We start from the raw sequence: 25,049 nt of genomic DNA on the forward strand, positions 1-25,049 counted from the left end.
AGCTTTCTTTGTTGGTACAGAGAAACCTATTCTAAAACTTTTCTGTACTAATACAAAACGTTATGGTCACCTCCTTCTCACATCCTTCTCTTGCTCCATTTCCATATATTACCATTATCTCTCGATCTTTATTAGTCACTGTTGCTCTATACAATGTCCATTTTAGCAGTCTGGCAACCTTAATGCAGTCTCACACTCACAATGCGAAAAGCTTAATTCTCAGGTTAACTTGTGTCATATTCAGAGACCAACTTTACTGGCCAATCCTCCACTTCTGCATATTGTCTGCAGACCTCACAGATTCATAGAGCTGATTAGGATACTGGGAAAATGCAGTAGCTTCCGCCCAGTGGTCAAATTTAGGTTCCAGTTCTTGTTGGGAAAAATCAGTGGCATTCCTCTGGTCCCTTTGGCATGTCTGGCCTCTGTCGCTGTGGAAACTAGGTAGGCTTCCTTCAAAGGCCAGCTCTCATCAGGGGAGACAGTGGCACGACCATGTCAAAATCACCAGTCGACTGAGAAAAGGTGAAAGGGCAGAAAAGATCCAAAGAGCCAGTGATGGAATAGACAGTAAGGATGTGGTTTAGGATGTGAATTAGAAAAGCTACAGATGAGTTGGCCGTAATAAAACCGGGACTGGGATCGCAGTTGAACCTAGACAGGGAGTGTGGCAGGAGATGAATTGACTAAGACTGAGATGGAGATGGTAGTTATAAAGAATGACTGAAGTAGGCACCCAGAGGAGCAGCTGAGAGTCTTATTCATGAGCCAAAGAAAACCCCTTCGCCTTGCTCCGTTACTGACCATTTAAAGCAGTAAGCTCAGGGGTTAGATAATGGAAGTAAGAAATACATGGCCAGTCTGAACTGCTCAGCAGGATAGCAACTCTGTTTTCTTAGAAATGTACTTGTTGGACCAGATGTTGCCGAGTGCTAGCCAGAAACAAAAAAAAAGACATCAGACAGGCACTGTCACATGAATAGGTTCTTCCTCACTAGTTTTGAGCTGAGTCTTTATCTTATTTTGAGTTGTTGGTGAGTGTCTGTTGCTTGTAGCTCTAACAGGCACATGCTGTAGATATGTCTCACTATTACAGTGCACTGTCCTGTGTTATCTCCTCTCTCACTTTACTTTTTATGCCATTGCCTTGGGATTTATTTATTGATTAAAATCATTTCAGTAATGCAGGAAAGACAAGAATGCTCTTATTAGTAACAATAGAAATGGTATACAGACCTAGTAAATTAGCCAGGATGTGGCAGAAATGCTTTATACACTTAATTTAATTAAAACAATAAAAAGCTTAAGTGTCAAGCAATAAATGCATGTTCATATTCTCATTCTAATGTACATGTAAATTCTCTTTATCATGTACATTATTGTTTTTGTCTATTGTTGGCAACTCAGACATCAAAACTGAATAATTATGATGACAGGTGCCCTTAAGGCATTGCAGTTTTCCTGCTCAAATTTTAAATAGTGATCTATTTTGAAATAAACATTTCAGCCCAACATGTGAACATGAGCAGGGGATAATCTTTGTAACATTTAGTGTGGCGCCCTCTTGTGGGCAACTGTAGCAATTGCAGTGTACAGCAGCCCACCCTGTAAGAGTGACAGTGTAATTTGTCTTGCATGGTTTTTTTGTGCCTAGCTTAAAGGGCATGAATAGCATTACACAACTTCCCATACACATTTCACATTACACTCAAAAAAAATTAAATCACTAAAATGTAAAAATAAAGAGCCAGTAGACATAAAACACAAGTAGTCCAATCAATAATGACCATAGATAAGAAAAAGAATGCTACTCTATGTTATATTGTAATGTGAGCACATTTGTACATCTGAAGATTAGGCAACATTTGCTGCAGAACACACAGTCTTTTCAAAATCCTTCTCTATATGTGGTCTATTATCAGTCTGAAAATTATATATCCTCTCAACTCAGCAGTCAAAGTAGAACTTTGAAGAATTCCTCCATATTCAAGCCAATGTGATTGGTCAGCTTTTCCTTTGTAGAGATATACAGGAAAGGTATATATAATTCTGCCCAACATACATGAAAATTTGAACCATTTGAGTCCTGCTAATTGTGATACTGAAACTTTGCCAAACTTGCTTTTGTTGTTGTTATTGTTATTGCATTATTATTGACATTGTCAATGTATTGAAGGAAAAAAACAATAAAGCCAAAACATGACAAATAAATCTAATTTAAGCTTTAAAACATTAATAGCAGTTTTGTTCAGTGTAAACTGTCAATAGTTTCCAGTAGGTGTAGGAGTATTTATGGTGATTTTATAGAATAATAGAATAATCATTTAAAGTTAACAGTGGGAGAAATGCTTCAGTCATTTACAAGTTGTATACATCAGTTTCAATTTCATCATTTACAAGTGGTATACACCAAACAAGCAAAGCTGTATTTTTAGATGAGCAGATTAAGATGAACAGAGCTGCGCAAAGAAGAAATGGCCAGCTTTCTGCCTATGACAATATTACATGGGTGACACTCGGTACAGGTCGACAGAAATCACTGTTCATAAGACCAGTTTGTAGTTCCAATATATAGCCAGCAGAGGGTGCCAGAGCATGGCCTGCAACTGCCTGCAGTATGTAAACAAGGTTGTTCACCTCACTCAGTTGAAGGCACTCATGACCTTACAAAAAGTACCAAATTGTTTGATCTACTCACTAACACACAGAATTTAAAAAGAGCTGCATCCCTACCTCATGTCTTGTCTTCTCTACCTTCTTTTCAGGCCTTGACTATGCCTCCCTTCCCTGTCCCCTTCCTCCTGACACTGCTACAGCTTGCAGCACTTACTTCTGTGAGTGGTGGGGCATACTATGGACACAAGCAACACCCTCAGCCATACCAGCCAGTGCAGCACCACCAACACATGGGCATGGGCAAAGAGGGTTTTCCTCAGCAACAGTACCTTGGTAAAGAGGTGCCCTATATGCAGTATCCCCATTACAGGAAGGAGATACCCCAGATGCCCATGCACAAGGGCACAGACAATGCTCGTAAAGGTGGTGGATATAAAGGTGGTCAAGACAAAGGTGAGAAATTATATTTTCAACAGACAGTGACCAAGAGCCTCCCAAGAACATATACAGTACATTCAGATCTTGAACAAATGTGACATGACCTGTTTTCACATTGTAAGGGCACAAACATTTATTTATTAATGGTACATAATAAATAAATTGTTTGTATTTGTTGTTTCTTGAAGTTACTTGAATTTCCTACAGCTAACTTAGTATCTGTTGTGTGGTCATGTTTGTGCTCACCCTTTTGCCAAACTTGATAATAGATCTAGAGATTAAAAATAAAGACAAAATGTTGTCTGTGAATTTTCAATTTCATAATTTTTGGTTGAATGTGTCTCTTACAGGTCAGACAATCCCCAGTGGTGCTGAGGGAATTCCTCAAGGAGAGCCAGGCCCAGCTGGGCCACCTGGCCCAGAGGGACCTCCAGGACCACCTGGACCTCCAGGGAACGGACAGCCAGGACCTATGGGACGACCTGGACCTCCTGGTCCACCAGGAGTGCCTGGAGTGGGTAAACCAGGTTTGCCAGGAATGCCAGGCAAGCCAGGAGGAAATGGTGAGGCTGGGCCACAAGGAGAAATGGGTCCTAGGGGTGAGGAAGGGCCATCTGGACAGCCTGGACCTCAGGGTCCTCCAGGACCTCCTGGGCTACCAGGAATAGGTAAATCAGGGGTGCAGGGATTACCAGGCCAACCGGGGCCAAAAGGAGAACCAGGTCACAAAGGTCTGCCAGGCCTACCAGGATTACCAGGACCCAAAGGAGATAAAGGGATGGGCCAGCCAGGACAACCGGGTCACAAAGGGCTCCCTGGGCCCCCAGGACCAGCTGGCCCAAGAGGACTGCCTGGTTTTGGAAAACCTGGGTTAAATGGGGCACCAGGTCCACAAGGACCACCAGGAGAGAAAGGACATCCTGGAGAGCAAGGACCAGCTGGGCCTTCTGGTGAAGGAGGACAGCCTGGCCCACCAGGACTACCTGGTCAAGGAAAGCCAGGTCAAAATGGTCTGCCAGGACAGCCAGGTATGCCAGGTGCAAAAGGTCACCCAGGACCACCAGGTCTGCCGGGAAAGCCAGGACTGCCTGGATTTGGTAAACCAGGACTCCCAGGACCAAAGGGTGATAAAGGTATGAGTGGGCCACCTGGACCCCCAGGACCTAAAGGAGATAAGGGCCATGGAGGACTACCTGGTATGCTTGGCCCCCCTGGACCAAATGGTCCACCTGGTCCTCCAGGCCCTATGGGACCTCCAGGAGGTTTAGGTGCACCTGGTCCTAAAGGGGACTGTGGAGATGGAGGACCTAAAGGGCTTGATGGAGCCATGGGTGACCCTGGTCTTCCTGGGACACCTGGTAAGGATGGTCTGCCCGGAGGCCGTGGAGAGCCAGGGCCAAGAGGTCCCCCGGGTCTAAGTGGTGCCAAAGGAGAAAGTGGGCATAAAGGCCTACCTGGTACACCTGGTCCTCCAGGACTTTCCAGGGCCAAAAGGACAAGGTGGATTACCTGGTGAAGTGGGGCCTCAAGGTCCTAAAGGAATCCCAGGAATGGATGGCGCAGCAGGATCAATTGGGCCTCCTGGTATTCCTGGGCAAAAAGGAGATATTGGTCCACCTGGTCTACCAGGCAATACAGGTGAGGGGAGTCCAGGTCTTCCTGGTCCCATTGGACCCCCAGGAAAAGAGGGCCCATCAGGACCCCCTGGACAGCCAGGTCAGCCTGGCCCTCCTGGACCACCGGGCCCACCTGGAGTACCTGGTCTGTCTCCTGACATGGCTGGAGTACTCTCTGAGATGGGCCCTGGACTAGATGGTGTTAAGGCTGGTAGTTATGGTAAGAAGGGCAAGTATGGAGGCAATGGGGCAGAAGTAATGGGTGCCAGTGGATTGGAAATGCCAGCATTCACAGCTGTGGTAACAACTCCCTTTCCACCTGTGGGCACTCCAGTTGTCTTTGACAAACTCCTGTACAATGGTCGCCAAAACTACAACCCCCAGACAGGAATTTTCACCTGTGACATGCCTGGCATTTATTACTTTGCCTACCACATCCATTGCAAAGGAGCCAATGTGTGGGTGGCTTTGATGAGGAACAATGAGCCAGTGATGTACACATATGATGAATACAAAAAGGGTTTCCTAGACCAAGCATCAGGGAGTGCGGTATTACCTCTACAACCTGGAGACACTGTGTATATTCAGCTGCCCTCAGATCAGGCCTCAGGACTTTATGCTGGGCAGTATGTGCACTCCTCCTTCTCTGGGTACTTGTTATATCCTATGTAATATAATAAAAAACATGATCATGAATTACCTTAGACTGAGCAATTTTTAATGTAAAATCAACAAACTGTTGATTATCAACAGAAACGAGAGGACAATATAAAATGCTTGGAGGAAACTAATAAGTATGATGGTCTGTATATACAGCAGCTTTTATACTGTCAACTCTTATATCCGTTAAATTGAGAGAGTAAAGATTTATTATCTTACAGTTTTAAAGATTAAAAAATGGAGAAAAAGCCATGAAAGAACATCTAAAGAAGTAAAATATGGCTCCAGATGTATTGTCATTCATAAGAGTGAAAAAAAACACAGAGCGCAATTTCTTATTAGGTGCAAACACATTTAGGGAATATGTGAAGTGTATGCAAAAGAAAACCCCTTCGCCTTACAAAAAAAAAAAAAAAAAACAAGCAAACAATTATAGTTACACTGTTGCAGCAGTGTCAGATTTTGTCCCTTCACCTCTTCAAAACTGGCAGCTACCCCATACGTCAAGAATGTGAAATACAGTGGAAAATATGAAGACATTCTGGTAGGAAATTTCTGTTAGTAAAATGAACTCTTGAGGATGACAACATAGATCATTTAAAGGTTTGCATTAAAGCAGTCTGTATGTGTTTTAGAGGTGAACACATTTCTGGTTGTGTAACCTGCAGATGACAGATTTTCTGGAAAAGGTTAACTGTATACACTCTAGTTCTGATTTTCAAAGGATTTATCTCTCAAGCTCCATGTTGGATCACCAAAAAAGACTTGAATTTGCAAAATACAGGTGGGAGCAACCTAAATGACTTTCACCTCAGGTGTGTGAAGGCATTACATATAATAGGGATGGCTGTTATTGGTGACTGACTAGTAATTAAGTAAGGTTATTAATGTGTTCACTTGAGAGAGCACACAAAAATCAGATGGTCAAAATTAGATAATGATATGCATGAAACTTTACCTGAGAATGCATGTTGCTGACTGACAATTGCTCTCATGAGTGAGAATGTAATATTAACTTCATGTTTTAATGTTTGCATAATGTGCTGTTGAGAAACAATGTTCTGTGCAAAAATGCAGAGGTCAAACAAACACACCATTTTGCCCTGGGCTATGAAAACCACTCAGAATACAGAATTCCTATGTCAATGACTAAACCATAGGATTATACAGGTTTAAGTGACAGATGCTAAATATGAGAAAGCATAAATCTGTGGACATGTACAATTGTGCAGTTTTTACTACAATGTAATACTCTGCATTTATGTAGTTTCATTCCAAAGCAACCACAGTCATTTTAGAAATAAATTGTTAGTTGATGTATTCTGACTCATTGTTTTTAATTTAAAATTCACTGTTGATATTGTGCAAAATTGGAATAACTTCACACTTTTCTAGGTGTAATGGTGGTATAATTATACATAAGAGTGTCATATGTGGAAAACAAATTATGAATTATACTTTTGAAATGAAACTCTTTAACAGTGGGACTTGGTATTTAACCAGCCCATCTGGTGTGATTTGTTTAGAAGAGAGAACTAAATTAGGTACCACAGTATCCTTGGTATGCTTCATGTATTAAGTCTTGCTGCCAGGTTTGTGGAGAAAACATATAGATCTACATTTCAGTTAACAGACTCAGAGCAAGTATTCAATGTTGCAGCAATTCATAACAACAATTATGTCAATAATTTATTATGTTATCTGCTGATCTCCTACATGCTATGAAATGGACATCGAGCATGCAAAGTTTTAAAGGAAGGATAAATATATATTTCTCCTTTTAACCATGGTGCTAATACCTCCAGTGTAACCATTGAATTTATGTCTTGATGTTTCATGTTTGTTATTATCATTGTCTATGTTTGTTTTTTCTAAATAAAATTTGTTTAATTAAAAAGCTATTGACCTCTTTATTTCTGAGCACACAGAGGACAACCAATTTTGAATAAGGATGGTATGTCAATTTAAAATTAACTTTAGGAGCTCATCCATAACAGAGTGTTGGGTCACATCTGTCACATGTGGTGGACTAACACAGTGTGAAAGATGCCCAGGCATCAAATCAGGCAGCTACTCAAGACCACAGAACGCCAGGGGCCTGGAGAGCTCCAGGCTTACTATGTGTTTAGTGGTTTGTGCCAATTTAGTTCAAAATTTGTTTGGCAAAATGCATAGCTGAAGCATAGTAACTGATGTGATGAGGGACACTGTCACTGTAGTGTATATTCTTTGAATCCAGTTTCATTCAACGCAGTTTCAAACTCGCAAGTTGCTTTTTAAGATGAGTTCTTTAGTTGTGAGAGGGTGTCAGGTTATTCTAGATATTCTAAATATTTTTTATTGTATAGAAACAGACAAAAACCGTGATGAGTAAACAAATACAAGAATTAAAGACATACTGATTTGGTGGATTTTAATCTGGAGTTTATTATTATAGGATTGCTTCTTAAAGGCTGGAACTGGAAACCTAGCAGTGATGAGGGGAAAGATGCTGATGCTGAGGTGGGAGGTCCTTCGCTTGAACACTGAGATTGTGCGCATGTGCAGAGCTGTCATCAACATCCATTTATCACATCTTTTGTCAGTACCGATTTAAACAACGGGCCTGACCTAACGTAAGGAAATACGGAGCGGTAAGCTTTGTTTGTTAGCACAGTTTTACACGGTGTCGCACTCTTGTTGTTGCGAATGATAAATCGTCGCTTGCCCTAACATACAGCGCTGTGGCGTTACGCCTGGCTGTGGCGAGACTAGTTTAAATGCTGAATTAGGTTTGATAGCAACAGCAGCTAACGCACTAACCTACTTCAACTCGGTTCAGCGACCTGAATAATCTGCCTGATTTTTTTACATAGCTGTAAGCACCTTGATATCAGAAACAGTCTGGCGTATTATGGTTGATTTCGTGTCATGATTCCTGCTTTATTTTTTTCTCTCCCTCGGATAGCATCTTTTTTGGTGTTGTGACACCTTATCCATGGGTCTGTGCTCTCTCACTGTGACATGAGCAGGTTAAAAGTGTCAAATGTTGTTTTTAACAGTGAAACAAGTAGTCGATTAACTGATGAATTTACAGATAGAAAAATAACTGGTAACTATATTGATAGATGATTAATTATCAAAGTCATTTTTCTCGCCAAAATTGGGGATTTTTTGAGGGGATTTGCTGCTTTTCCATTTCAATATTTTGAATATCTTTTGATTTTGGACTGCTGACAAAACAAGCGAGTACATATCCCTGTTCTCAAATGATTAAAGTAATAGTTGCATTTCTAGCTCTGTCAGTTTCTGGCTTCTGAAATAAGATGAGTGTTGTGTGTCAATAGGTTTCTCTCAACATGACATCTCGCGTGGGTCCTAGAGCTGCTGCTACCAATGGAAATGACTCTAAACACAGAGAAAGGGTGGCCCCGCACTACCAAATGAGGCAAGTACATTTTTATCTATTTCTGATGTTGTTCCTTGAATGTAAATGTTATCTCCAAATAGGAACAATATCTACAAAGACTGATATTCTGCTTTCTATTTCGCAGTGCCTCCCTGAAGTCAGAGGTGCGGAAGTTAAATTTGGTCCACCTTCTGATCTGGCTGCTGGTTGCTGCGCAGGTGACTGTCAGCCACTTCAACCTGGTGTCACATGACACCGTGTCCATGCCATACCAGTGGGAGTACCCCTACCTGCTCAGCCTCCTCCCTCTGATCTGCAGCAGCCTGTCACTTCCAAAGAACAATATCAGTTACCTGGTCATATCCATGATCAGTGCAGGGCTGTTCACCGTGGCACCTCTTATTTATGGTGGAATGGAGATGTTTCCCGTAGCACAGCAGCTCTACCGCCATGGAAAGGCCTACCGCTTCATTTTTGGCTTCTCTGCAGTTACTGTGATGTACCTCATCATGGTGATTGCTGTTCAAGTGCACGCCTGGCAGTTATACTACATGAAAAAGCTGTTAGACTCATGGTTCAACGCCACTGAGGAGAAGAAGAAGAAATAATGGAGTAAGGAAAGGTGTGACTGGGCAAAACTGTGTTTTTATCTTAAATTACACTCATTCATGTCCACTTATTCAGTCATCAATATCATATAACATACCTTAGAAACCAGCGCTCTTACATAGATGTAAGATAGCGCAAGATGTACAATTTATGCTGAAGCATTTTTTTTTTCGTTTTTTTTGGTTTTCACCATTATTGATAATTGTAAATGGCATTCAGTCACTCTGCACCCTCTTCATCACTGAGTGTGGACTGCTGCTTTGCCCCAAACAGAGAAGGAGGTCATCTAGAAGCAGGGCATTGTTGTCATCCCTATAAAAATGTTGCCATGCTTTGAACAGAATAGATGTTGAGGTTTTCATACTCATTCAGCAGAGTGAATGCATGTTCCAACATATACAGTCCTGTGCAAAGATCTATAGACGTTAAGATTCTTATCCATCATGCAATACCATTCAGGAGGCATCTACAAGATGTCTTGCAACAGATGGTCTGGCCCTCACAGGAGGCCTGAATTCAGCAGTGAGTCATTGAGTCTGGGATCACATGAATATGACAGAAGACACTGAGAGTGAAGAACTGTGGCAAGTTCTCCAAGGCACCTCAAACAACGTACCTGCCAAGTACCATGAAAAACTGTATTGTATTTAGCACAGTTGAACAGTTCTGTGCAACTTGCCTAAAAAAATGCCAATATATATGTTAAAGAAAGTGGTTTGCTTTTGCTGCAGATATGCTGATGTTTTCCTCTTCATTAAGTCTACCTCTTGCAATATCTTTATCCTTTTTTTCCCCAGATTTTAAACCATTAATAGAGAAAGGTGGTAATAACAGCAGCTGCCAGTACTACTGTTCTATTTTCAGGTATTGTCATTCAACAACAAAAAGTCAGCGTATTGAGCTTGTGCACATGAATAAAATATGCATTGGAAACCAAATAAAAATACATGAATGCTCCTCAACTTTAAATGAGATGTTTTATTATCTTTATAATATGGCAAGTCAGTCACAACGCACTTTGTTCAGCTGGTCTGCGGCTGCGCGCAATGAGTGCCACGTACTGGTTGACGTTGACAGTCAGGAGGACGCTTCCTGATGCTGGCCCGGGTATAGCTAGGCTAGCTAACAGATTTGATTTTCACGGTTTGGGGAAACCTGTGAAATACAGCGTGGTCAAGTCGTCTGATTCAGGTGAAAGACTTTCTTGGGTTTGGGGTGCAGCTGTATTATAATTCAGTTTTAACCACGCAGCAGTTTCTGTGCTGTCACTGTTTGACTGGTATGTTGCTAACTAGCAAGCTAAGTAGCTAGCGTTAGCTGGTCAATATAATCAGCTAACGCTAAGCTAGCTCGTACAAACAGGTGTCGAGACTGATTCGTGGAAAGTTAGTTACAAAAAGATCCGCAACTAATCAATTCTTAATCAAAGGAGTGAGAAGTTGATAAATTGCGTAGTTTAAAAATACGTTAGCTTAACTAGCTCTGAATGCCTGTTAAAGGTAGCTATCAGAAGTTACACAGGAAAACGCTTTTTGCCGAGCTATTTCTATAAAATGAAATTAAGGTGTACCGTTCTGTAACAAATGATGCAACTATACAGCGAGGGATTAAATATATTACTGCCTTTTACACACCATGCCTGGGTAATATTATGTCAATTGACAGAGTAATGATGAAATGGCCTAACAAACATTAGCAGTCAGTAGATGACTGCTGTTAGTGGGCCACTGACAGATGACTCTGCGATTGAGCGTCTTTTACAATCAGCGTTAGCTCAGTTACACTTGAGTGACATTTTAAACGTTTAATGTGGTAAGGTCAATATCGCTAGATACTAGTTGGTTGTTGTCCTCATTTGATAGAAGTGTATGCTAAACGTTAGCTACCACACAATCCCTAGCATCCAGCCAATTATTCATCTGGCTAGGACAGGCAAAGCCGCAGCATTTCTGGAATTAAATTCACAGTAGTAAACCGTCCAGCCCAGATCATGAGCAGGTAACGTCGTAGTTAATCCAGCTGCTGACTACATACAGTCAATGATTTATCAAAGACTAATAATATAGGTCTTGGATTGCACACCAAACAAAATCTCAGGTTCACTAGCATACAAAATATTACATTACAGTTTTTTAAAAGATCCACTAAACGTGGTTGAAAGCTTTGATTCTCTTATCAAACTGGTTGATTCTATGGGTCAAAGTCTGTAAGGAGATCATCAAAACCACAGAATAATCTTTGCCACCTCACTGGGTGATTTCCGACCCTTAGACTCTACAGTTAAAATGAAACTGTGTGATGATGATGTTTCTGTGGGAGATGGTTTGATTAAAACCTTGGAATAAGAAGCAACTCTGACCTCTTTGTAATTATAAAAGGTGCCTTTAAGCAAGACAGTTAAATCCAGTAAAGAGAAGTTGCTAACATCATCATAAGTCATCATAAGCTCATTGTCCTTGTTGAAGGAACAACCACACTTTAATTATAAATAACAGCTCTCGCAGCAACCACTTCCCCTGACCTCTTAACCTACTTACATAGACCAAGGCCTCTATTTGACTATGATGACAAATACATTCTGTTGTTGTTGTTATTTTATTTTATTCTGGTGATGTAGCACACTTGGTTGGATAAACCAGGCTCTTGGAGTGTGTAAGCATACAACTCTGAAAACTCAGACATCATGAAGAATTACTAGTTGCAGAACCTGTTCTGGGTATGTTTGACAAAGTGACAGTACATTCTGTTTCCATAGATGGGTGTACAAAATGGTGAATAATTAGCATCTATCAATACTGAGCAGGGTGATTGTCATTATTTTTTAACCATAATCTTGCAGCCTGAATGGTACAGCTTGTCACCAACATTTTTGTCAGTTGCCTTGCTGTTTTACAAGACCAAAGTACTGACACACATCAAACTTGTTATGGGCAGTGAGTTCAGCTGAGGTTTATGCAAACCATCTGCTATGGTGGTGTTAAAATCAACTTCAAAATCAATCAAAATCAACTTCATGATATCTATCCATATTTACAAATTGAAATTACATCCCCCCAGAGAACAAAATTACAAAAATATCTGCAGAGCAATTTTGGATTTAGAAATAGAAATAGTAACTATGTATCTGGTTGCCATTAGGCCTGTTTAAAATTACTTATTTGTTTAATTCTGTGTTTAATAGGCATGAAACTTAAATGCTCTCTTACTGATATTTAGAAAGACAGTGGAAAAGCTGCGACAATAGGCGTGTTGTTAAGTTGGCTGTTCTTAAAACTACCTCTCCTGTGACTCTGTTAAATAGTGGGAGCAGAACAGGTCAGACGGCACCATGAACGGCCAGCTGGACCTGAGCGGGAAGCTGATCATCAAAGCCCAGTTGGGTGACGACATCAGACGCATTCCTATCCACAATGAAGACATCACTTACGATGAGCTGGTGCTGATGATGCAACGTGTCTTCAGGGGCAAGCTGCAGAGCAACGATGAGGTTACCATCAAATACAAGGATGAAGGTGAGTCAGGACACAGGCCCTTTGTCCTAATTGGTCTCAAGGGTGAAAGTGTGAATGTTGACAACTTATTTATAGCAAACTAATGTTAATTTATTATACTAATACTAATTATTTGACCCAGTCACAATTGTTTTTTCTAGGTATCTTAGCAACATTTTTAGAAGAGATAATTTGCAGTTCATTGAATCTCTTTTCCATTTTTGTAGATGACGACCTCATCACTATCTTCGACAGCTCTGACCTCTCCTTCGCCATCCAGTGCAGTAGAATACTCAAACTGACTTTGTTTGGTAAGATATTAAAGCATTTCCATTCTTTTGTCCCCTTCCTAGATATACACAGTTGTGCAAGTGAATTTTGCCATGAGGAATCCAAACTTCAAGTCTAAAGATGTTGATAGTATTAAATTATGTGATAGTGTCATCTTGATAAACTGTAGACCAATATTTTTCTCATCAGCTGTTGCAGCAACCAGTCACTGGAGGGCAGTCCAGTTTATGTTTCACACAATAACCTCAGCTCTTAACTGCCCAAATAGAAGTTGTGTGCACTCCCTTCTGACTAATTTTGGGTGGAATATCTGTGTGTCTCTTAGCACTGGTTCATGCAAACAAACAGTGTGACAGGCAGTAGATTTACTTACAAAATACCTTTTGTGCCAGTTATACTGGTTTCTAATAGTAATTTTAAGTATGTGCCTACAGTCATTCAGTAGACTTGTAGCAATTTGACTTAAGGTTTATGTCATAGAGGAATGAATTACACTCCCAAACAGCCAGTAGGCCTCACCCTAAGAATTCTGGTTGAGGCCTGTTTTGTCAGTAATAACATGTTGCATAAAAGTTTGTTGAAAATTCAGGGTTTTTATAGGACTGATTACATACAGTACATCACTTGATCTAGAGTGCTTGCACTTTAAACCAGGAGTTTAATGGGTAAAGAGTACTTTCTTTTTAAGTAGCTTAATAGAGCCAAATTTATAGAAATGTTATTTATTATTAAACAATCAGCTAATGCATATAAAATGTTCTCTCTAAACCTGCATGTTTTAAAATATACACTATTAGTGAATTATTCTGTTTTGTTAAAAAACTGTAAATATGGGCTTAACTGTAAATATGGGCATAAAACAAACCAAAAAAAAGCAGATGCTTGCACAAAGTTAATGTTGAAGTATACTGCATATCATCAATTAATTGGTACTGATCAGATATGCCGCCTGGGATTGTTTTCTTTTTGTTGCAGCAAAAATGTATGTTCCTATATGGCAACTTACACCACATAATTTTAATCTGTAAATGCCAAAATACAGCTTGATGATATCTCCTCGCAAGGTATTTCTACATTACATGTGTTTTTGTTAATGCGCGTGAATTATTCTGTTTCCTCCTGTAAATGTTATTAATTTAAAGGCAGTTTTATGTTCCAGTGTAGGATAGTTTAACAGGTGTTTCGGGGCTTTCTCTTTCCTGCCAGGAAACAAAGTTGTGGTAAAGATTAACCTGTATGGGAATATCAACATAAATGAAGTCGAACTCTTAAATTGAGTCTACAGAATATGGCTGTCAGCTGTGAGAAAAACATGACTCAGAACCATAACACACCATAGCATGATGCAGATTCAATAATCTAATTTGTAATGACAACGTGATGTTGTTTCCTGTGGTCTGCTCCAAGACAGTCTATCTTCCTGTTGGTGCTATTGTTAACCAGGCTGTAAGATATATTTGTTTCTTCTTTTTTAAAAATATTTTATTTCCTCCCAATCAAAACTGAGTCCTGGTTCATCATCACATGGCATGATATCACATGGAAATGATATCCTTGGGCACATGTTGAGATTCAAAGAGAGGAAGAGCAGCTGGTTTCTCATGGCAGTGTGTGTTTCAGCATTTTACCTCATGACCCTGTGCATCTCAGTTCAGCATTATCCATTCAAACAAAGAAACTTGTGTGAGAAAGGCATTTCTGTCGACCTCTTTTCTCACATTCATTCATTCATTGATTCATGAAATAGAAATTTCACTCCTCATTCAATTTGGAAAGGAAAAGTAGAGGTTTAAAAATAGGTAGAACAACTCATGTTGTGCAGGTAACAACAGGTCTGAAGATTGAGAAATCTTTGTGTACTGTTTGATTGTTTTAATTTAATATTACTAAATAAACACTGTACTTTCAAACTGGCACTTAAATATGTTGCTTTGCTAAATATAAAATAACATTAAAGCAATGCTGTGTAACTTTGCTGAGCAACAGCGCCCTCTACAGCCACAAGTGGTGATTAAATTGGCTAATTACCTGCAACTGGACTGATTGGCAGATTTATACAATTACAACACAGTAATTCTAGTTAATTAAAAGCCTAACTGGCAGGTTGTGGTGGTGATGAGGAAGCTCCTAGTACCTCTGTCAGTCTGGCTGCTGTTTTTAATGACTTTGTGAAATCAACCATGTGATAGAAAATCTCTGTAATCCCAGATATTTAGACAGTGGAGCTAACAGAATTTGGACAGATCATCATTCATAATGTGATAGAATTAACAGCTTTTCCAGACCAGTGAGCTGCAAATTCAGGTGTCCACTGTGCTTATGTTCAATTATGCAAGTATTGCTGTATATTACAGTGCTGTTTTTTTCTTTAAGAACAATGAGGTACTTAAACACTGTCCACTAAACTCTTAATCATTATTTACCAGATATATATTTCAAGAAGTTGACGTGCCTCTTTGTGATGGCAGTATCTTGTCACTTTCTAGATTCCTACAAACACTTACTTGCATCATTGATCTGTATGTAAAGTACTCTGAGGGTTTCTTGACAAAGTTTCTTGTGGCTATGCTGGTTGACTCTCTTGCCGCATTTTGTTTGGTTTAGCACATGCTAGGCTGTTGACACATTTCTGTACCGTCTGACCTAGATAGTCCTAAGAGCTCATGGTTGTAACTCAATTGGAGATTATGATTTATGTCAACAAGAGGTTCAAGTTCAAGAAAACATTTCCTCAAGTAGGACATGATCATAATGAATGAGACCAAGATTCAAAGTGCCCCAATAATAACAGTATGGACTAGAGAATTGTTGTATTCTGTAAAAGCAATCAAGATTCAAGTACTATCCATCAACCTCCCTGTGGTATAACGCAGAAATGGTGTCAACTATGCTGAGATGGAAAAACATTTGACTTTGCTCAACGACATCCCCCAAATAAGTATTAAAGATTTGTTTGCTTTGCTCACCCTGATCCCCTCTCTTCATCTTACCACAGTAAATGGTCAACCGCGGCCTTTGGAGTCCAGTCAGGTGAAGTACCTGCGCAGGGAGCTCATTGAGCTCAGGAATAAAGTCAACAACCTCTTGGATAGCCTGGAACCCCCCACAGAGCCTGGTCTGGCTGCTACAGCGCCAGACAGTGGTAAGTGCTCGATACGATGCACGCATACACAGGCACACATGTACTTGTCAGTGCTAGAGCACTTAGTGCTACATCAGCCAGATAAATCAATAGCAGTGCATATGCTGGCAAGTATGTAACAAGAAACTGCAGTGCAAAATCCAGTATCTGTCTGGCTGTACGACATTTGCACATAGCATTTTCTTGCATCATTTGCAGTCTTTCCTACAGTATTTGTTGGCACAACTGCTCTTTGGATTGTTTCAACACAAAACTCATAACTTCTGTGTCTTAATGAGAAGCACCCACACATACTTGCATATGAGATTAAAGTTAGATTTTAATAAGAAACAAGTTTACAACTTGAACATCTGCATATGTACAAGAGACAAGATAAACTTGCCCCATTAAGTGCAGGCAGTTGTTCACAGCAGACAGCCAGATGTGATTTAAATTTTTATTTTTTCACAAACCTTGTGTTTAGGTCTCTTAATTCTGCACAGCCTGCTTAACAAGTAACACTCCTTCATATTCCACAAGTTCTCTGCCACACCCGTAAGATCTGTATCCCACATGGACAATGGCACCAGACTGAGACAGTTTATAAGACTCAGTCATTGTTTGTCCTGTTTTATATTCCATATGAAGATTTGTATGGAATTCTACACTTCATTTGTGTTTTTAATTATACTGCTCACATACTAGTTCAGTCCAGTCTGATTGTGGTCATTCTCCCACACACACATGCATAATGCTCAAGCAAAAATATGTCCCACCCTTGTAATCATAACTGACCAAAGCTTTTATGTGAGGAACATGTGTTGTCATATTACAGTATGATTGTAGGCTGCTCTATTAAACTGTTTTTTGGGGGGTTTTTTTGCCACCATCTGTGAGCTGGAACTTCATGCATTTTTTTGTTTTTCACATGAAATCTGGCTGAAATCAAGGAATAAAGCAAAAAGGGCTGATGTTTGGTTAGTTTGTCTCTTGTACATCATGTTTTTGTTCATGGTGTAATAACAAGTCTATTTATAGATAACCCAAAATGGTACATACGTGCATTGCATTACTGCCACATCTTCTCTTCTTCTCTGCCGGTTTTTAAACATTTCTCTGACTGTGTTCAAGAATCAGTGGATGGACGTGAAGGCAAAGTTGTGGCAGCAGACCCCACAGTGAAACAGGCCACTCCAGTTAGTGCAGCCAGCATGTCAGCCTTCGACCCATTAAAAAACCAGGACGAGGTCAACAAGAATGTCATCTCTGCTTTCGGCCTGAGCGAAGACCAGGCCCAAGGTATTGCACGCAATCCAACTTCAGAAATTAAAGGTATGATCTTAGAGTATTTGCTTTGTTTAAAACTTCATGTCTGTCTCCCTCTGTGTTACCCTGAGTAGCTCCCCCGGCAGTTTCAGCAGAGGAGCGCTCAGGAACCCCTGACAGCATCGCCTCCTCCTCGTCTGCAGCTCCGCAGCCAGGAGCGCCGCCACAATCACAGGCTCCCTATCCTGGAGTACAGCAGGGACCCCCAGCTGGCATGGATGGTGAGACACATACACAGAGATGCATCCCCAAGAAAGTTCATGTGTGCACATTGTATTTAACACAGCATATAGGTGAACACACAAACTTATATGCACTCTTAGGCAGGTATGTGTGTGTAAGAAAGTATGTAAAATGGCATAATATCCTAATGACCACAGGGAGTCAGAAACCCAACAGTGTGGGTGGTTAAGCAGTTACATATGTTTTACAGTTTTATGGGACATCTATCCAACATTACCACCAAAGTAGCCTCATTAAATAGGATCTCCTGTTGAGCAAGACGGTTTGAATATGTTACTCTAATATACTGATCCAAGAGTATTAGTTTTACAAAGAGTAGTTCGTCCTGGAATCTTTTAAACCTTAGGTAGGAAGCCTAGAAATATATCCCATGGTAACTCACTCATGTACTTCTTGTAGTAGATGTAGCAGTCTACCACCCAGACAAATACTGCAAAAGCTAGAGAGTAATATAATTCATTAGTCAGTCGTTTAGTCTTTGCCATTCATATTTTTTTAATCTCAAGATTTGTCTGACATCAAATACACAAAGATATTCCACAAAACAAACAGCACAAAAAAAGCTGTGCACTCTAAGTAAATGTGTTTTGAAATAAGTGTCAGATCAGTTGAAAATGAAAATAATAGTTAGCTGTAACCCTAGTAAAAACCATGAAAATAAATGAACAATGACAGTATGACAGTAAAATATTAAACCATAGACATACACTGACCTCTTCCACAAGAAGATTCCCTTTCTTTCAGCCACCGCCCCAGTCAGTATATTTTCACTGTATGTAAGGTGTAATTTAGTTACATGCTAGATTAGGAACATTGTATGCCAAACCCTACTATACTACCACTTACTTTTTTTTCATTTCTCTTTGGAAAACACATTACTTTCATCCTGCCAGTGATCCTTAGTTGATTAGATTAAGATAAATATATTTGATATGAGTAAACGCAGAGAAATTGAGAAGTGCAGCAAAAAATCTTAATCAAAAGAACAAATTGAAAGTAAATCATCCATGGGATGAATACACAACCAGGGTCTTTAATAACCAGTTTACATTGTCAAATGTTTGCAGCCTACAGATTCACAGTTGCATGTACTGTGAGTTTATTACCATTTTTGGTAATTAAATCCATTCTGATGTTGAAGTTGTAAGTTTTGTTGAGTGAGAAATTATCCTTGAGTCTCACCTCAGTGGAGTCTTAATCAACAGTATGTAAACAAGAGTATCCATGGAACAGGCATTTATCTTACTCAGAAGAGCCCTTATCGCAGCTCTTCTGTGTGAGATTGATTTTACCACAGGTATGTTGGATCCAAACCAAAGCCTTAGATAAAGATAAATGAGCAAAGGATCAGGCAGTAAGTTGGCAAAAGAAACTTATTTTACTTAATTTTCTTAGAACAGTACCACTTTCGCATGCCACTCAGGGAGGTTGGTCCTCTATGCCAATCTCCCATGTTTTTTTCCTCAAGCTTCTCCTTTAACCTTAGGGCATTATATAGCGCAATTCCCCCTTTGAAGGTGAAGCATTTTGTATCGTTTTCCACACTGCAGTAAGCAGATTGGATTATTTTCAGCTAGTTTTGGCCCAGAAAAATGTGGATGCCTCATGCTGCACCCTGTGAGAGCTGTAACTTGCTCTGAGAGGAGTAACACCTGCAACACTGAAAATCAGTGCACATGTGCTATGACTACTTCCATTTAACTGATGGTTTGTGGTTTGGCCTGGTTAGCATTGCAGGGCCTATCCACAGGGCTCCGTAAGACTTTTGTTGGTCCAGAAGGAAGACTCACTCAGTCACAGGGTTAGCCAGTGACTCACTATGTTGCACACAAACAGCCAGCTCAACAGAGAGCTGTTCATAGATCGTCCTTCCTTTCTTAACATGACGACAGGGAGAAACAACAGACTTTGTTGTCTAATAAGTAACTTGTTCTTGCTGATTTGATCTTCAATTCTGGTGATGCATCATAGTGGAGGTCTGACAGTCAGTCCAAGCTTTGCATGGGTATAAAACTGGCAACCTTGCTTAGCTTTCTGCGAGGAATGACAGGGCATGTTTTTGTGGAATTGTTGAGTAATAGTCTCAGGTTGCTTATGCTGTATCAATATTAAATGGCATCTCTTGTTCTGTGATGGTTGTGTGCAAGTTGTCATCACATCCTTTTTTATATTACAGAAAATTGAAGGATATGAAACAGGATAGGATTACAGAGTGATCAATCCACTGGGCAGAGAAGCTTAAAGTAATGAGGTTAACATCAAAGATGGCCAGAGCCGATTTGGGCAGGTTTCAGGAGTAACTCTCATTCATATCATATGGATAATTTTTGAACCAGGAACTTCGGGTAGTTGTGAAAATAATGTTTCAAATTAAGCTGTCAGTGTAATATGTCAGATACATATTTAATCAACAGTTCCATAATATTATTTTCAGATTGGACTGCATGTTTTCCCACCAGCTCCAAGGGAATTGTTATGTACTTAAAGCTAAAGTTTGACCTCTCTATGGAGACAAGCAAAAAGATAGAATAACCAGCTAAAATCAGTGGAGTATCATTACTACACAGCTTTGGCTAGTTGATGTCTTGTAGTCGTATGGCAAGTTATTAGATAGATCCAATCCCAGCAGTGGAGAATGAACAGTTTGTCCTCTCTGTATCATTTCCCTGTTGGCAGTTTCCCTTCTTCATCTCTCTTCTTACTTCCAAGGCTGCAGATGGTTTATACACAGAAACATTTAACTAGATCTTGCCCAGCCTCCTCTCCCAACTTGACCCTTTCCTCACCCTTTATCCTTGCATTATTCCTGTCTCTGGTCACAGACAGTTTGTCGGTATGATATGCTCAAAGCAAATGAAAATAGCCAGTTGATGCGTGAAAAAGTAATATATGCATTTGGACGCCAGCTGAGCATGTGTGGCATTTTAAAGGTAGCCTTAAACACACTTTTGATGCAAGATTAGATCACTTGTTACCGTAAGAATGCCACTAACAAGATCCATAAGCAGATGGTAAAGATTTCAACCTGTTGTCTCTCAGATGCTGATGGAGCTTTGGCAATAATTTACATCTGTGCAATAACAAAACTGTAAATGTGCACATGTAGCAGCAACTCGGGCATTTGCTTGAGGCTCTTTATCAGATGGGCAGGCGTGCATTTGGTGTGAAATGTTTTTTTAAAAATAGGACCGTGTTCTCATGACTCCTTCTCAAGGCATTCATAGAGGTCAGCAGAGCTACAGCCAAGCATTTCTTTGTTCCAGCGAAGATCACTCTCCTTACTTGGGGGTTTTTCTCCTAGAGCAAATGCTACGCTGTCTTCAGTGAGCCCCTTGGCCATATCTTTGTCCCTGATGGCTGACCTATTGGCTACACTGGAGTAAAATGAACTCCCAGGCTTAAGGGGTCAAACAGCCACGCATCCTTCCATCCCTCTTACATAACACTCATGATGGATTACAGACCAGGGAGAGCAGGAGAAGAAGCCAATTTCACACACATGCCTTTTCACACAGTAAAGAGCATGGTATTCATGTTACAGGTGCTGTCAGTGAGATAACAGATGGTTGCCACATCACTTCATTGCTTATAAAAGACACTAAAGAGGTGCACTGTTTCTAGCTAAATATTTAGTTGTCAATTGTCTCCCACACCAATGCAAAATAACATGGCAACTGTTCACTTATTATCTAATATGTTCCAGACCTTGATACGTGCTGTTGTTATGAGAAAATCAACATATCTGGATGTGGTCATAATGTTTTGGCTCCTTGGTGTGTATTTATTTTGAATTTGCCAACATAGAGTGAATTTTCTTGTACTGTATGTGTTGCATGGAATGGTTTGAATTATGAAACACTGGGTACAAAGTAAGGATTTTCTTCCATTTTCAAGTGAATTGAGGTTCTCTGACAGAATAATTTAGCAGCAGTTCATAGTTTCCTTTCAGCTTTCGCTCGGTTGTAGACTCTCAACTAAATATTGCCACAATATCAGCTCTCCCAAAGAGTGGAAAATCAGCACCAGTTTTACCAGCACTTGAAAAACCAGTGAACCCCAGTACAGCCCTCTTTCATTATGCCTTCTCTCCTTGTGCTTTTCGTGTGTCGTCACTCTAATCTTTATGCCAGGCAGGAGATTTGGGAGCAAGATTTAGGCCTCGTTAAGGGAGAACACTAGTTTGCCAAGTCTTTGCATGTTTGCTGAACGTTCAGGCATTCAGTGGAAAACTTGATGAGCAAATTAAAATAACAAGGAAAATAAGTTTCCATGTTTTTGAAACATAAAAAAAAGATGTACAATGGCATCACTGTCAAGCCGCAGAGTTTTGATTACGGTCATGCTATTCAGATGTGATTAATATGTTTAACCTCATGCTTCAGATTTTCTTGGATATTCAGAGGCCTTTTAAAACTACCATTTAAGGTACATCACTGAGATGACTGAAGCTGTATAATGATGACAATCCTCCACGTAGGCAGTGTGGACTGGTGAAGTCATGTTTATTAAAAGTGCAATGGGAAGTCACTGTCTGCAGACATAGACATGTCTGGTGCTGTAGAGGACGAGCTCTTGCCGTGATGCAGGAAAATCTGCCCAAGTTGCCTGTCTGCCTGTCAGGCTCAGGGTAAGGAGGATTGCCTCCGTCTCATTGTTTGTATGTTTGTTTACATCTGCTCAGGCACCTGCATGCTGCTCGCTAGCCCAAAGCCAATTCTCACTGTAATGTGCAGTAGAGATTTCTATGGGCGCCAGGCTTTTGGCAACAAATAGTCATATCAAAGTGGTTGCAGCTGTTTTCATTGAAGCAGTTGTGTTATTCTGTCCAGATGCACAGGTGTTTCTGTGAAGATACAGACCTCACTTTACAGTTAGCCATCCAATCTCCCCAAGACATATGAAGTGACTACCTGATCTAAAAAAAATATAAATGCAACCAAAAAGCATTCAAGATGTATTTGCTATTTGATTACATCCCTACCAGATGTTGAAATGGGGTATATGCATCCATCTCTCCAAGACACATACATGGACTTTACACTGACATTACACTAAAATTAGTCATCAAAAAGATGCTCCAGATTTCAACAAATACAATTAAAATACAATACAACTTTTTTTGCACTTATCCTTAATCAATATAATCAATGTGAATGAGAGAAAACAAGTGTAAATAAATGGTAAAAATCTTTTTTGTTGTTGTGTACTGATAAAGCTTGTCCTTGTCTCTTCAGGTCAGGTGTACCAGCAGTACCAGGCTCCAGGTGGATACCCGCCACAGCAACCAGGCGCCCCACCGCAGCAGCAGTACGGTATGCAGTACCCTGGTAAGAGTAAAAATGGTCATGATTTAAAAGAGAAAAGGTAGCTGCTGTGTTTTGAAGTAGTGTAGCCCTCTTTCCTCTTTGGAGTGAATTAAAGAAAAAGACTCCCTCTCTCTCCCTCTCTCTCTCTCTCTCTCTCTCTCTCTCTCTCAGCGGGATACAGTCCTCAGCCCGGAGCCCCTCAGCCTGGCCCACCACAACCACAACAGCAACAGTTTCAGAACTATGCGCCTCCCTCCTCCCAGGCTCCTGCCCCTGCCCCTGGCCCAGCCCCTGCCCCAGGTTTCCAAGGTGGCCAGCAGCAGCCCCATCCATCTCAGGGAGCCCAGCAGTATCCACCAGGAGCCTTCCCTCCCCAAAACTATACCTCCCAGGCCTCCCAGCCCGCTAACTACAGCCTGCCGCCCAGCTCCCAGCCCGGCTCAGGGTACCAGCCCCGCCCAGGATACACTGCGCCTCCAGGCAGCACCCCTCCACCAGGAGCTGCTAACCCATATGCCCGTAACCGCCCCCCTTATGGCCAGGGCTACACTCAGCCAGGCCCTGGATACCGGTAAAAGGAGGACAGCTGATGTTACTGATCCTCACACACCCCCAAACCCCTACCTTCTATGTGGCTCCAGCTGTTTGGAGCGGCTGCAGGAAACATGGTTTACTGCTCTATACCCCACCCCCACCCCTCGTACAAATATCAAGCCCAAATATGAAACAAGCAACTCCCCTGCCCCAGTCTGATGGTTAGTGTTTGTATGCTGTCTCTTCAACAACACCACTCTGTTCTGGCCCTAGTGTATGTTTCCTTGTGTTATTTTCCCCTTCTCTCCTGTCACCACCACTGTCTGCTCTGCCCTCTTGTACCTGTCATTGTAAACATGTAACCAGTCTGTATGCACACACCTGGGAGACCAAAACAGGCTGTTGCACAAACTGTTTATTGTTCTTTTCATGGTAACGCTTCATTTTGCAAATGAGATCAGCATCCATATTCTGCATTTGTCATACATGTCAATGACAAATATCTCAACCAGTTGTGTTGAGTGTACTGTGCATAGATACATTTACAAGACACTATCTAAATGAAAAGTTACCCCTTTGTCATTTTTTTCCCTTTATTTGATCAATTTCACCACCATGTCGGTATTAATGATGTGTCAAACTGCCCTGTGTTGGGAACACTAGCTAAGTGATGGCTTGTGGGAGATGTAGATCCCAGTGTAATGAAGATGGCTTCTTTTGTTTAGCTTGTTATATCACCTCCAGTAAGGCTTGCTATTCCTCTCTTTTTCCTCTTATCACTGGTTTTTACTAATATCAAATCAAATTCCACCTTCAAGTGAGATTAGTTGTTTATGTATAAACTGTAACATTTTTTTTTTCTTGAACCTAATAAATGATTGAGACCCAGCTGGAGTCCTTTAACTTTTTGTTTTGTGTTGCTCTTGCAGCACTTGGCACTATTGTCTTACTGTCTCTCTCTCTCTTCACACTTTCTCTCTTTGTGGTTTCTGAGTTCATGTCTCAGTTAAGTTTGGCTTCTCGCTTCCCTCTCTCTCACTTGAATTTGGAAAACTGTGGTAATGCTGGTATTCCTATTTTGTTTTCCTGCCTGTGGGTTGTGGTTGGCTGGGGCATGTGGCATGTGGTTGGTCTTTTATGTCAAACTGTCTCACTGAGCGTGAGGAATTACATGTACAGGGTTTATTAAAGATAATTCAGGGAAGTATCTTATGGTGGCCCTAAAACTTATATACATATATGAAATTCACCAAAAATACAATATACTGTTATAATGCTATTATTTTTGTTAGTATTGTCATGAGCCATGACAAAAGATGGAGAGAAACACTGTTTTTAAACTTAAACATGTACAATTTTATTACTGAAACAAAAACATTCAAACAAAAACATACTTAATATCATGAGGTG

The 25,049-nt window shown here is 40.6% G+C and overlaps 3 protein-coding genes across 4 annotated transcripts in view; all 3 read left to right on the forward strand.

The window, feature by feature from the left end:
• col8a1a (collagen, type VIII, alpha 1a) overlaps positions 1–7,179 on the forward strand; it is a 32,992-nt gene extending 25,813 nt beyond the window's left edge. The window contains 3 exon segments of the mRNA XM_051072197.1: positions 2,766–3,069; positions 3,405–4,537; positions 4,539–7,179. Of these exon segments, the coding sequence (XP_050928154.1) occupies positions 2,775–3,069; positions 3,405–4,537; positions 4,539–5,342 (2,232 nt within the window). The 5' untranslated portion in view covers positions 2,766–2,774 and the 3' untranslated portion in view covers positions 5,343–7,179.
• Positions 7,180–7,911: 732 nt separating this feature from the next.
• jagn1a (jagunal homolog 1a) lies at positions 7,912–10,289 on the forward strand. Its single transcript, XM_018702755.2, has 3 exons — positions 7,912–7,963; positions 8,657–8,757; positions 8,864–10,289. Exons 2-3 carry the CDS (start codon positions 8,669–8,671, stop codon positions 9,324–9,326), a joined length of 552 nt encoding a protein of 183 aa, XP_018558271.1. The 5' UTR covers positions 7,912–7,963; positions 8,657–8,668; the 3' UTR covers positions 9,327–10,289.
• A 70-nt stretch (positions 10,290–10,359) lies between these two features.
• Positions 10,360–23,812, forward strand: tfg (trafficking from ER to golgi regulator). Of its 2 annotated transcripts, none has more exons than XM_018702753.2 (8): positions 10,360–10,518; positions 12,629–12,839; positions 13,046–13,129; positions 16,105–16,251; positions 17,362–17,529; positions 17,631–17,777; positions 23,034–23,126; positions 23,277–23,812. In XM_018702753.2, exons 2-8 carry the CDS (start codon positions 12,656–12,658, stop codon positions 23,678–23,680), a joined length of 1,227 nt encoding a protein of 408 aa, XP_018558269.1. In that variant the 5' UTR covers positions 10,360–10,518; positions 12,629–12,655; the 3' UTR covers positions 23,681–23,812. The 2 variants fall into 2 exon arrangements, with proteins under 2 accessions (XP_018558269.1, XP_018558270.1); XM_018702754.2 differs by having other exon boundaries at positions 23,034–23,111.
• The last annotated feature ends 1,237 nt before the right edge of the window (positions 23,813–25,049 follow it).

This window comes from Lates calcarifer, linkage group LG1, assembly GCF_001640805.2.
Source record: "Lates calcarifer isolate ASB-BC8 linkage group LG1, TLL_Latcal_v3, whole genome shotgun sequence".
Lineage (NCBI taxonomy): Eukaryota > Metazoa > Chordata > Actinopteri > Centropomidae > Lates > Lates calcarifer.

Coding starts and splice junctions, on each gene's coding strand:
- jagn1a (XM_018702755.2), top strand. CDS start 8,669: ATGACATCTCGCGTGGGTCCTAGAGCTGCTGCTACCAATGGAAATGAC. Junction 8,758..8,863: donor GCCCCGCACTACCAAATGAG/GCAAGTACATTT, acceptor TCTATTTCGCAG/TGCCTCCCTGAAGTCAGAGG.
- tfg (XM_018702753.2), top strand. CDS start 12,656: ATGAACGGCCAGCTGGACCTGAGCGGGAAGCTGATCATCAAAGCCCAG. Junction 12,840..13,045: donor CATCAAATACAAGGATGAAG/GTGAGTCAGGAC, acceptor CCATTTTTGTAG/ATGACGACCTCATCACTATC. Junction 13,130..16,104: donor ACTCAAACTGACTTTGTTTG/GTAAGATATTAA, acceptor ATCTTACCACAG/TAAATGGTCAACCGCGGCCT.